Source organism: Mixophyes fleayi, chromosome 2 (genome assembly GCF_038048845.1).
Source record: "Mixophyes fleayi isolate aMixFle1 chromosome 2, aMixFle1.hap1, whole genome shotgun sequence".
NCBI classification, from domain to species: domain Eukaryota; kingdom Metazoa; phylum Chordata; class Amphibia; order Anura; family Limnodynastidae; genus Mixophyes; species Mixophyes fleayi.
In genome coordinates this window covers 79,624,532-79,637,418 of record NC_134403.1, presented here as the reverse complement: position 1 = coordinate 79,637,418, position 12,887 = coordinate 79,624,532, and the positions used below count along the sequence as shown (strand labels likewise).

The 12,887-nt window shown below is 39.6% G+C and overlaps 1 protein-coding gene across 2 annotated transcripts in view; it reads left to right on the top strand.

Annotated features, from left to right (window-relative positions):
* ARHGEF25 (Rho guanine nucleotide exchange factor 25) overlaps window positions 1-12,887 on the top strand; it is a 253,296-nt gene that overhangs the window by 209,903 nt on the left and 30,506 nt on the right. For both annotated transcript variants that reach the window (XM_075199351.1, XM_075199352.1), the window contains 3 exons: window positions 6,976-7,103; window positions 8,413-8,479; window positions 12,703-12,806. In XM_075199351.1, the coding sequence (XP_075055452.1) occupies window positions 6,976-7,103; window positions 8,413-8,479; window positions 12,703-12,806 (299 nt within the window). The remainder of the gene's footprint in view (window positions 1-6,975; window positions 7,104-8,412; window positions 8,480-12,702; window positions 12,807-12,887) is intronic.

Genomic DNA, 12,887 nt, shown 5'->3' with positions numbered 1-12,887 from the left:
AGTGTGACTCCCTTGTTATAGATGATGTACAGAATCCCAGACAGTCTGGATTTGGAAATCTGCTGGCTGTACTGGAGGGAGGGATCTCCAGCATTCTGTTTAATTGTATAATCATTTTGATAAATGACGTCACTGGTTAATGTAGGTGTACGTATCTCGTGATTCCACAGCTGCTAAGGAACTACAAGTCCACAAGTAGCTCCACTGTACTTAGACAGCCTCAGGATACACTTATAGATTGTAAGCTTGTGAGCAGGGCCCTGTTACCTCTTCGTCTGTTTTACCCAGTATTGTTTATTACTGTGTTTGTCCCCAATTGTAAAGCGCTAAGGAATTTGCTGGCGCTATATAAATAAATGTTGATCATGATCTAAAGAAACACATTACAAGACCATGTTGGAATTTGCCCCCATTTTCACATTCAGTAGTAATCTAGCTGTGTATCATACTTATCACTTTTTCCATAAGTCATTATTCTTACAGCTTATTTGCCTTTTTATCAATCTGAACTATTTTCTCTCAACAACAACTCCCCAATGTCACTGGCATTCAGTGCATATAAGACAAAGTAAATATATTTCACAGACATTCTAGTAGTTTACGTTGAAAAACATTTTCACAAGACACAATGGGGCATATTCAATTAGCTTTCGGATTCGCGGTAACGCGCCGGAACAGCCGCGAAACGTAATACACGTTACCGCAATAACGTGGATTTTCGTTCGCAGCCCATAGGGTTGCGTACGAAAATCCGCGTTAATGCGGTACCGTAATACCCGCAAGAACGCGCACTTTTCGCGGTAACGCGCGTTACCGCGAATCCGAAAGCTAATTGAATATGCCCCTATAAGTATAATAAATTAGGATAAAAAGTCATGAATTTGGCTTATGGCTAAAAGTTTTCAATATTTTTGTGTGTTTTTGTTTTCACAATTTTTCTTTTTCTTTTCTTTGCCTTTAAATTATAGGACAGATAACAAAACATATGTGGTGTCAGCTCTTACATTTTGGGGTGCAATTAAAGCACAGAGAAAATTGTGGAAAATATGTCAGTGTTCTAATCCTTCTAGATTTGTAGTTATTGCCTGTGGCAAAAAAAATAAAAAAATTCTTAAAAGACACCTTAAGGGTTACTTACAAACCAGAAAAAAGTGGACACACAGCGTAATTGTATGTGGGATTCCGAGCCCAGCGTGGACTATGCGTGCTGGAGAAAGTAATAACATTTCAAGTACTGCTTACTATCACTTTAGGACCACACATATACACACAAAGGCACATTACTCTGGCTAGCCCATGTTCAGCAATGCCTCTATCTGCTCAGATCCTCCGATCAGAAGCAGCAAAGTTTTGCATCACCACTCTCTTATTTGACATGCTAAACCATGGGCCCACTCGTACAAATCATCATCATCATCAACATTTATCTATATAGCGCGAGCAATTGCAAAGCGCTTTACAATTGGGAACAAACATTAATAAGACAATGGGTTATACATACAGACAGAGAGGTAAGAGAACCCTGCTCGAAAGCTTACAATCTATGGGACAAAGGGAGTTTGAACACAAGGGCATGTGCTACATCATATTGCACATTGGACCAGCTAGAATGCAAATGTAAAAAATATAAGTGTTGATGTCTTGTGTTAGCTGTGTAGAGGGTCGTAATAGGGTAACCTAGGGAGATTAAGATGGTGGTTGAGGAATATCATAAGCTTGTCTGAAGAGGTGGGTTTTCAGAGAACGATTGAAGGTTTGAAGACTAGGTAAAGAAGTCTTACTTTGCGAGGGAGGGAATTCCACAAAGTGGGTGCAGCCTGAAAAAAGTCCTGTAACTGGGAATGGAAGGATGTGATGAGAGTGGAAGAGAGACACAGATCTTGTGCAGAATGGAGGTGTCGATTTGGGAGTTGGGCACAATGGTGCAAAAACTATACCACAAAAGGGGAAGAAGCAGCATTTGCTCTATACATCTGTATTTTTGGCAGGACAAAAATACAGACCTGTAGGGCAAGAGCCACACCATTAGAGAGCTGTCCCCCATTCTCCTAAAAAGAACATTGAAATCCTGCGCACACCATTGACAGGTCCATGTGCATACCACTCGCCATGATGAGCAATGCATACTTCACAACTTCACGGCAGTTGGTACAATGGTCCCATCATCATCTTCATCATCATTTATTTATTTATATCAAATCTTGACTGTCTGCCCTAAACTGGGACAGTTGAGAGGTAAGCTTAATTAGCCATTACATAGAATTCCACAATATTTTTCTGAGCTTTAACATATGTCACAACTTATCTATCAACACTTTCTTACCATGGATGACCAGAAATATTATTGAATTGATACTAACCCTAGCATATATCCATATAGTGCCCTATTATACAGTTTTATAGAGTACTGGTATGTTGACACATTATGTACTTATAAAACTTAATTGAAAATATCATTAATGCCAGTAATTTAAAATGACCAGAAATGTGTATCGGAAGACTTTTGTATTTGTTTCAGCAGTTTCATGTCTGTTAATAAATGTGAGTTTTACATTTAATCAGTTGTTCAAAGGTGAAGTACAAAATTTTGGTTCTATTTTCATACAATGTTTAAGCAATATGTAGAAATTGCTCTAAGTTTTTGCACAGGTTAGAAATTTGCTTGAATTTGAACGGTTTGAAGGCCCTGAATAGGTTTGTGGTACAATCTTAAATAGGCACTGATTCGATTTTGCGGCTCAGAATATGTAGATTGCATTCACCGTTAGTGTTTGAGGACTGCCTTCAGCATTTAATGTTATCTGTTTGTGTTTGCCATTGCATGAAATTTCATGTAAATTTTATCAGCTGAACAGCCCATGCACAGAGGTAAGAAATCATGGCAATACAAGCTTAGCTTCCCCTTTATTTCACCATTCCGAGGAATTCTATTCCGCACTATATTTAATGTAATGTATAATATCATTTATAGTCTATGAATAAAGCCGGGTCAGTGATTGGTTGGAGTAGGACTGGGATCACTTAATGGTAAATTCCGTCAGTTATTAGTTGGGGTAGTACTGGGAACACTTAATGACAAATTCGGTCAGTGATTGGTTGGGGAAGGACTAGGAACACCTAATGACAAATTCCGTCAGTGATTTGTTGGGGTAGTACTGGGAACACTTAATGACAAATTCGGTCAGTGATTGGTTGGGGAAGGACTAGGAACACCTAATGACAAATTCCGTCAGTGATTTGTTGGGGTAGTACTGGGAACACTTAATGACAAATTCCGTCAGTGATTGGTTGGGGAAGGACTGGGAACACTTAATCACAATTTCTGCTGGTAAAATGTACAACATTTTGCAACCAAATGCAGAATGAGGCAAACTATTTTCTCCGAACGTTTTTAGAAATTTCACTCTAGTTACAACACATTTGTGTCCATAGCACCATTTTATTACATAAGTCATTGTTGGGGACATTTATGAAAACTGTTGTACAGTAACAATTGCATTAGCACATAACAACAAACCAGATGTTTGCTTACATTTTTGAAACCGCATTTTCAGTTAGGATCTAAATGGTTGCTGTGACGAAACGAGTTTGATAACACTTTAACCAGCCTGTCCCTCGTTTCTCACATAGTGTGGATTATAGCAAGTACTTTTTATAGCCCTTGCTTTTGTTCCCCAGCTCAACAGAGTACAACTGCAGTGTCTACTTTTGTGTGGATAAGGGGACATTGTAGCTTATTGTAAATATGTATATTGTTTATTGTATATCGTTGATGTGGCAGTGAGGTTGTTACTCATTTTCCTTAAAGTGAAGCCAGGTGGGTTATGGGTAGGTATCAGGTTGCAAGATACTGGTGAGGGGGAAGGCTAATTACTATCCATTGTTCTCACAAGACTACTCCAGACATTTGGTCTACAATCTGGCAGGGGAGTTTCTGTGGAAGTACAGCTCAACTCCACTCCCCTCTTCAACCCCCTAGTCCAGGACTCACCAATGTTTGACAGGGAGAGACCCGGGGGTTTGCCCAGGGAGGGGGAAAGCTCTGTGGAAATTTGACCATAGATATAAGAAGCCACTCCAGGGGGGGAGGTGATGTTCATTCTGGTAATTGATGGCTGGAAGCTGCAGGATGGCTGGTGGCTCTACCAGTGCAGTACATCTGCAGATCCATGGGTCGTCAAGTCTGAACAGCCAGGTGACTGTAACTCCTTAAGCTAGTGGGGAAGGGACAGATGATGTCCTTACTCCATATGTCTGTCCCGGAGTTACTGAAGCATTGGTACTTTGTGTTTATCGTTCTGTACTGTTTAACCCTGTATGGTCTACTGTTTGTACTATGTACGGCGCTGCGGGAAAACCTTGTGGCGCCCAACAAATAAATGATAATAATAATAATAATAATGTGGTGAACTTGCCTGGCATTTATTTACTGTATGTGCATAATATTCTAGTGATTGTTTTTGTTACAATAAATATACTGTTGTACTTTTCTAACTGCATTTGGCTGAGTGACTAATAAGAACCTTAGAAGGTACTGGGTAGGGTTCCCTGACCTAGGAAGGCACCCGTGGGTGGCCAGCCAGAGTGAAGTGGGTAAAATTGGGCCAGAAAACTAGGTATCTTCACAGTTGCTATGGGCAGCAAAACCGTTTTCCTGTCTATCTAGTTTGTTCCTGCTTTGGAAAATAAATCTAAGCGTAATAAGCTTCTGCACCTGACACATTACATTAGGGCATATGCCCACACTAGTCAGTGAAATAGCAGTTGTTAAAATGGTACACAGATTTAAGTACCATCCAGGCCTGGAAAGCATACACTGAATTATTTGCAAAGGCGAGCTTGACAATCCCCAGAGCTGCTTGTGCTTATTTGAAGAAAGCTATTATGACATTGACAGATCCTTTTTACGAGAATGTCTACACTGCCAGCAATTCTTGTGCTGATCAATAATGTATAGGATAGAGAGGCAATTAAGCTGTGTGTCTGATACTCACTGTTTCAATTTTCTGTGGTAGTGTACTCAGTAATAATAAAAAACCCACATGCACTGCCTAAAGTATTGCCATATACTAAGTAATACATTAATGGAGGGGTGGGGGTCATCTGTATATGGAGGGCTACGTGTGAAATATTGACTTTGTTTTACCCAAGTGACCAGGACATGCTGCATTATAATGATTGCCTAAAGCTCACATTTTCCTCCATAAAGATAATTAGAATAATAGTTTATTATTGGGGCCATTGTGATGTCACAAACCAGCTGGCCGCGGGCCTGTGTTTCTCTGGCCGCACATCAATACATGCAGGTAGCATCTTTTGTGAAAGGAGAAATGTTTCGCATATTGGCTGGCAAACCTAGCTATACCTGGGAGAATCGGGAATTCCATATGGAATGGGGATATCCACAATGTTATGCGGGATTATGAGACATTCCAAAGAGATGAGAATAAGTTTGTGGTCTGGGACAGTACAGGGAGATACAAGGAGTGTTGATTGTACATATTTGAAGGTGTAAAAATACTGCTAAATTGCTGCTCAGTTTAGCATTATTTATGGCTTAAATAACTAATGAGAGTGAGGGAACATCAGAACTGATTTTATTACGTTTATGTGCTTGAAACTTTTTAATTTATTGCTTTGAGTGCACTTAGAAATGCATGTCTTGTCTTATACTGGTATAAGACTCAGCACCTGCCTGTGGCACTTAGAGCTTTTGCAATTACACTCCGAATAATGTAATATTCGCATACAGAATTGGCACTGTAATAAAACAGTTGGCATTGCACAGTGCACTACTTAACATAAAATAAATAAATAAATTGGGAACTTAAAAAACAGACAGTGCACCCCCAATCCTCAGCAAGCCCCTTAACTAGACAGCTTGGGTTGATCTCCACTATGACAAGGATCCCATATGCTTTAGTGAAAACTAGCTTGAGGCTGATTTAGCGCATGACTGATGCCTCTATGGAACGGGGGCCCAGCCTGGCAAAGAGGAGTCCAAGTTACCCACGACTATAATCCATACTTAACAACTTTTCACTATTTCCCTCTGGAAGATCCCAGAGAGGAGGTATCATCATCATCATCATCATCATCATCATCATTTATTTATATAGTGTGAGGATGAAGGGACCCCGCTCCTGTGATGTAATAACGCAAAAGCTTTACTATGCTGCGGGTGGCGGGGCTAAAATGACTTCTATTCCAATTAACTTGCGCACAGATAATCCTGCAAATGCTGTATATGAGCATTGCGTAATATTAATGTTTTAAATTAGAATATCTACTGTGCCCGTCTATGACGCTAGACATCGAGCAAACAGGAAAAGGGCATCGCATTTATCCCTCAATTGAAACTGAAATTAATTTAAAAAACCTATAATGCACAATAAAAGTCCCCCCCTCCCCCCTGTCCACTTACCCAAGTATGGGAACTTCCCTGAAGTTTGTTCTCTCTTATCTTGTTTTCCTAAATTCTGGCCTTATATCTTAAGTTCTGACTGTACTTGTGCATGTGCATCTTTGTATGGAAATATATTGTACATCCTCTTTTCCACATAAGCTTTACTTGGCGTGTAGTAGTTAATTATGGATCATTACATTTTCCACATTGCTTGGTTACCATTATGACAATAGCAAGGCACATGCCTTTGATGAATCTTGTCCTGATGACCCTGAATCTTTGAAGTGTAAGTATATCGCCATTAGTAATCCCGCTCCCTGCTGACTAATTGGACTAGTGGGTTGGAGGTTACAGTTTTTCCTGTAGCCAACATGCTTGTCCAAGATAAAGATTGCATAGATAGAGTTATTTGTAATATAAAACTGAGTTAAAGGGACATCTGCTCATCTCCCAACTTTTAGAAGTCACTCTCCTAGTACTACCGGTGTCAGAATCATACCAATGAATGAACTCATACAGCATCTATAGAATGTTTTGTTTCGTTGAATTAGATTATTTTTATGTTGCAGGATCCGCACACGTCCTACCTCTCAGACTCCAGAGAGAGAGAGTCTATAGCTTCTGAGACATCTGTTGCTTCCTGCTACCCCCCTGAAGAAACAGAAGAAGAAAGGAAGAGTGCCTTAGAAAAGAGTATGTAAGTGAGTCCTTTTTGGGGCATATGGGCAAAGTTCTTTGTTAGTTGGAGGGAAATGTTGGTCTGCTGATAAGTAACAGAGGAAAAGGAACACAGACTTTGAAAGATTTTCCCGATCACCTGACAATGGAAGTGCATTCCAGGGGATGTGACCAATCAGTAGCTACTTCCTAAGCTATCAGCTTCAGACTTTGATTCAGTGCCTGGCGTGAGCCGAGCTACAGTGTTTAATTAGCTGTTTATGTTTAATGGGTGATGTCAATACAGCCAACATCTCTCATTAGTTCAGGGAGTGATGACATTCATGTACCAGTTATATTTTAAGAGCTAGAGATCATGAGGCTCAAGATTGCTGTAATTAGTTTGAGCCTTGCTTGCTTGTTGACTGTTATATGTAACACAGAGAGCTTGTGGCAAGTGGCTTATAGGTATAGGTAAACAGATACAGATATGACATCTCCCCTGTTACATAAGAACCATGTTGACTCTTAAGAATGAGGTAGCAAGCAGATTCCATGTATGACCATGTACTATTTAATTGATTAATTATAGTATTTATCAAAGGTTCTATTTAGATGCGTAATGTGGCTGGATATTATCACTATTAACATATGCTGCCCAATACATTTTGTCCAGTCATTGTTAACAGTAGTTATTAACTATATAATATTATTACATCTATAATTAAATATAATTGAATTTTACTACATGACTCACTTTTATACATTTTTTTATTTAGTCTGTTTTTAAAACCTGACAATGTCAGTGGGCTGTTAACAGTATCAATTGTTAGAATTGTAGAATTAGGATACAGCTGTTTGATTGGCAGATGCAGCTTGAATGGCATTGAACATAGAGACTGCTGATCTTGTTGTCGGTACACTGACCCTTGTCTGACTCTGGGCGGACCAGATATAGAACAGTCAGAGTTCAAAGACAGTCCAGCAGTTGAAAAAGTATTGGGGATTACGCACATGAGCACGTGGCTATATGTGACAGGGGCAGTGTCACCATGGGAGGAGGGGAATGGAGACAAGCAGGAAAGCTCAGCTAGTGGAAGGAGCAGGGTCCCCAGTATGACATACTGATGGGAGGCTCCTGGGACACTCATGTGGTAGCAAACACACCTCTATATGAAATGACGTTCATACATCAGACTTGTTGCGTCTTGTTTCACCCTAGAAACTATAGGGCAGGCTTGTGTGGTAATGTTTAGCAGTAAATACACTCAGGGTACTCACTAAACGTCCTCACACTGGCTCGCCAATACCATTCATAACTACCATTGCCTTTTCTCTACTCATTGCAGGTATGTCTTATTGGAATTGGTAGAAACAGAGAAGATGTATGTGGAAGACTTGGGCCAAATAGTAGAGGTAAGATGTGGTCTGGTTTATGTTGTTAGTCGCTAACTGTGCCTGCTTTGAAGAGCAGACAGGGAGCTGCCAGAGAATGGACTGCATCACACACCCCCACTCCCCCCCCCCCCCCCCCCCAACAATTCGCTATGGAATCCAGTGATGTCGTTGTATTTCCTGCTGGGAACATTTTTATTTTGAAATCTAACTAAATAATTTTATATGTGATACCACAGACATACTAGTGGGTTAATCAGCTTTAACCTAAATTGTTCCTGGTGTGTGTGTTGGGTGAAGCTTGTGAATTAATTTTAAGTGGTGGCTTTTGTATTTACCGAAACAAGTCTAATTATCAGTATATCCATCAGTCTTGTAGTCATATGTAGAATATTCTTTACACGGCTTATTTATACTTTTTTCTGCCGCACCTATATAAGGCAAGAAGAAGTGGTTTTATGAGGCCTCTAATTTGGCAGTGACGTATCTTTTTGCTGAGCGAGTTCATTATGTTTGAAAAGTTCATTGCGAGGATAGTTATTACCCCTTCACAAAAAGAAATACAGAAGAGAAATAAACAGACCCCAGCTGATGTAACACAAGCAGGAAATTGGGCTGGTGGAGAGGAGGGAAAGCAGGATAATATTGGGGTAGAGGTCTACAGCATAAGCCCTCTGGGATGTGTGTAACCTCATGCAGGGAGTGGGATATTTGTGCTCCTTTGTTCCGGGCCATGCTGAGAACAGATAGGTCATACATAACATGGGATGTTAGAAGATGCTTTTCCTACACTGCTGTGTCAAAGCCGGGTCATCACTGAGAAACCCTCATCTGAGATAACAGTGAGTAACAGCTCGTTGGTATTATTCTATTTTGAGACTACCATTAGGTCATTTGTTTATTCCATATAAGTGCAAAACAGCAATGTGTCGTTCTCTATGGACTTGATTTAGAGTTGGATGTACTGTCCATTTGTGCCATGTAAAATTGCGGCTCACGTAAGATTTGTAACTTTGCGCATACACACAACTTATTTTGATTTGAGCGGATCTTATACTCTGGGCCCACTCCCCTTAGAGATGCATCCGATTTTGATGCGTGCCTTAAAAGATACACCTTTTAGGAGGTGTCTCTTTGCACGTCCCATTGGCCTTAAGATACATGCAACTTAAAATGCAGCCATTGAAATGTAAATGTACATAAATACGTAAAAATCACATTTTTCTGTTTGACTCTAATTCGGGCCATACATGTGCACTAATTACATGAAGTGAGTCAGAGGGCAATAGTAATGTACAGTACTTTATAACTCATTTTATTTTTGTAAAATCATGAACGGTATTGCAGAAAAACATAGTGACATTTCATATAAGAAAAACAGCTGTCCCAATTCTAATGACAAAATGTTTGAAACTTACATTCTACAGAAAACCTTTAATGTTTTATTTATAATCCTCAGGAGCCTCCTGAGATTTGAACTCTTCTTTCCCTTGACTGTGATTACAGTGTTTCACGGGGTGGATATAATAAGATATGCCTGGTTTGCACTTAAGCCAGGTGTAAGTGCCAGTTTCACCTGTGCATCATTAGCTATAACCAATCAGGATGATTTTCTGCCTTTTTATACCTGGCCTCTTTCCTGTCTAGCTGCTGGATTATGGCTAGATGTACGTTTGGCATGTGGGTGTGGTATTGATCTTATGATCATTACCAGAGGTCAGGGTTAAATAGGCAGATATTAATTGTGATTGGTAATGGCTGAGGAGACAGAGGTGTACTGGTTCCTACACATGGCATTAGTGCAAAATAGAAATATGTTAACATAAAACTCCCCTGTGCTCAAACAGTGATGTGGGACTTATGATCAGGCCACTGGTGTTGCTTTTATATATATAAAAAATTGCAAACAGCACGTGAAAACACAAATAAATGCTGTGCATTTGATGTTCAATTCACATGTGGTATAACTGCAGTTGATATGTGCTGGATGTGTTCTATGTATTTGTGAATGTGTCAGGAATGCAAGCAGCACAAAGATTTTCCCATTTATTTCAAGTGGGCAATTCATTTCAATGGGGTTTCCAGTGTGTGCACTATGGGTCTGATTCATCAAGGAATGCAAAACAAACATAATATACGTCTTTTTACAAATGCATGTACATTGGGGATACGCACATCCGTATTCAACAAGGAGCGGATGTAAAGATACATCTGTTGATGAATACGGGTCTAGGTTTGCTCCACTTTTACAGATATTGCACTGCAGGATATGTCCAATACAAATGTGGAATATCAAGTCCCCAAAGAACACACAGGACATAAAAAAAACCTATTCAATAAATGTCACCTGTCAATAATGGTCATTGATGACAAAACATTAAATAAATAAATATATATATATATATATATATATATATATATACATATATATATATATATATATATATATTCACTTGTAATTGCCACTTACACCTGCCCTGTAGCTGGTGCAAGTGATATGACAGAGAAACACATACCTTAGAGATGCCCAAAGCTTGAATTGGACACTGCTGCGTTTGCTCAAGTTTGGCAGGCCCTTGCTGTACATTGACAACATGCATACGTCCATTCCCTGCCCCGTTCCGCCACCTGAAATCGTAGGCTGTAATAAGGGCCTTTTGCGATTGACGGTGACTTGGATGTTGCTGCGTTCAGTGGTGTATTCTCCAGTTCTGGGCATGCGTAGGATGATTTTACACAAAATACAGCATATATCGGCATTTACATTCCCTGATGATTTAGACCCTATATGTACAAACTCCATTGAAATGAATGAGCTATCGAAATGTTTTTTATTTGAAATCCAATTATTTTCCTGCAATCCAAGGTGATTCTTCTTCTTGTAATCCACTGGAAATCTTCTCATTTATTAACTTTCCTGCCCCCACAACAGACTATGTTCTGCTCTGAGCCCAGCTACAGAATGCCTGTCAACTGAATTGACCGGCCTCCCCATACCATCATACACGGTTTCCCACGCTAACTAGTATGTGATTTGTTTGGCGGTGATAGGGACTCCCTGTTTCGAACACACATTAATAGGGATTCACTGCATTTCTGTTGAAAATAATAACAATACTGTAAAGCTCCATTCATGTCAGTGTGCCATTTATGTCAATGTCCTATTAATTTCAGTTGAGTTTCTACATGTAACACACAACTCCATTGAAATGAATGGGCCATTGACATAAATGGGGAAAATACAGGACAACAATGGTGTAATCTTTTCCCTTGTTAACTCCTAATGGGTATGTATAGATTGCGCTCCCATAGAGGTGAATGTACTTTATCAAGTGTGATTACATTCCTTGAATGCACTGAAATGGATCAAGCAATGCTAAAAAAAAAGTGCCAAAAAGGAAACACACATCGACCCAAGTATGAACGTACATGGATATGGACACATAAAAGACAATGCGCCTGATTCATTAAGCAAAAAAAAATGAGTAACTTTGAACATTGGCAAAACCATGTTGTATTGGAAGAAAAGGGAAATTTAAAATGTGATGACAGATTTATGATAGGGGTAGAACATGTCCTAGATCAAGTTTTAGTTTTGTCAAGGTTACTCATTTCTTTGTTTTACTTTCCTTAATGGCCCAATGGGTTTTATTTTACATGCTTCGTACTTGCGTTCAAAACACACTATCAGACGATAAGGAGGTAAGGGGCCTAAAGGAAACCTCCTGAACCAAATGCATTAATATTGTACTAGTTCTTCTAATTATGTTAATCTGGTGACATCAGGGGGTAAATGTATCAAAGTCCTGTTTTTTCATCTCGCGGGTATTCAGCGACTTTGCAGCTAAAATTTAAAGCGGCGATGGCTTGTAAAGGCAAACGCCTTTACAAGCCATCGCCGCTTTAAATTTTAGCTGCAAAGTCGCCGAATACCCGCGAGATTAAAAAAACTGACTTTGATACATTAACCCCCAGGAGTCTGAATGGCAGGAAATAGGCATTATAAGTTAAATTGTGAAAACTAGGACAATAACTGATTGTACAGGGTTACTCTGCCTAGCACTGCTTCGTCTGTTTAATATGGCATATCAGATTTGTGATTAACACAGACATTTAGTGCTTTGTTTTGGCTGTTCCATATGGAGGAACACTGCAGTCGCATTTAAGAGATGACATCACACTGAAAACCACATCGTACATATGATATGATACCCTATATTTAATATTTTACCTTTACCCTGCAGGGTTACATGGCAACCATGGCCACTCAAGGAGTTCCTGAGGACATGAAGGGAAAGGACAAAATTGTTTTTGGGAATATACACCAGATATTTGACTGGCACAAAGAGTAAGTGGTCAAGAAAGTGACTATTTATAGTTTTGGATGGTGGTTTATAAAATAATCATTCGCTGTCCTGAGCGCATCCAG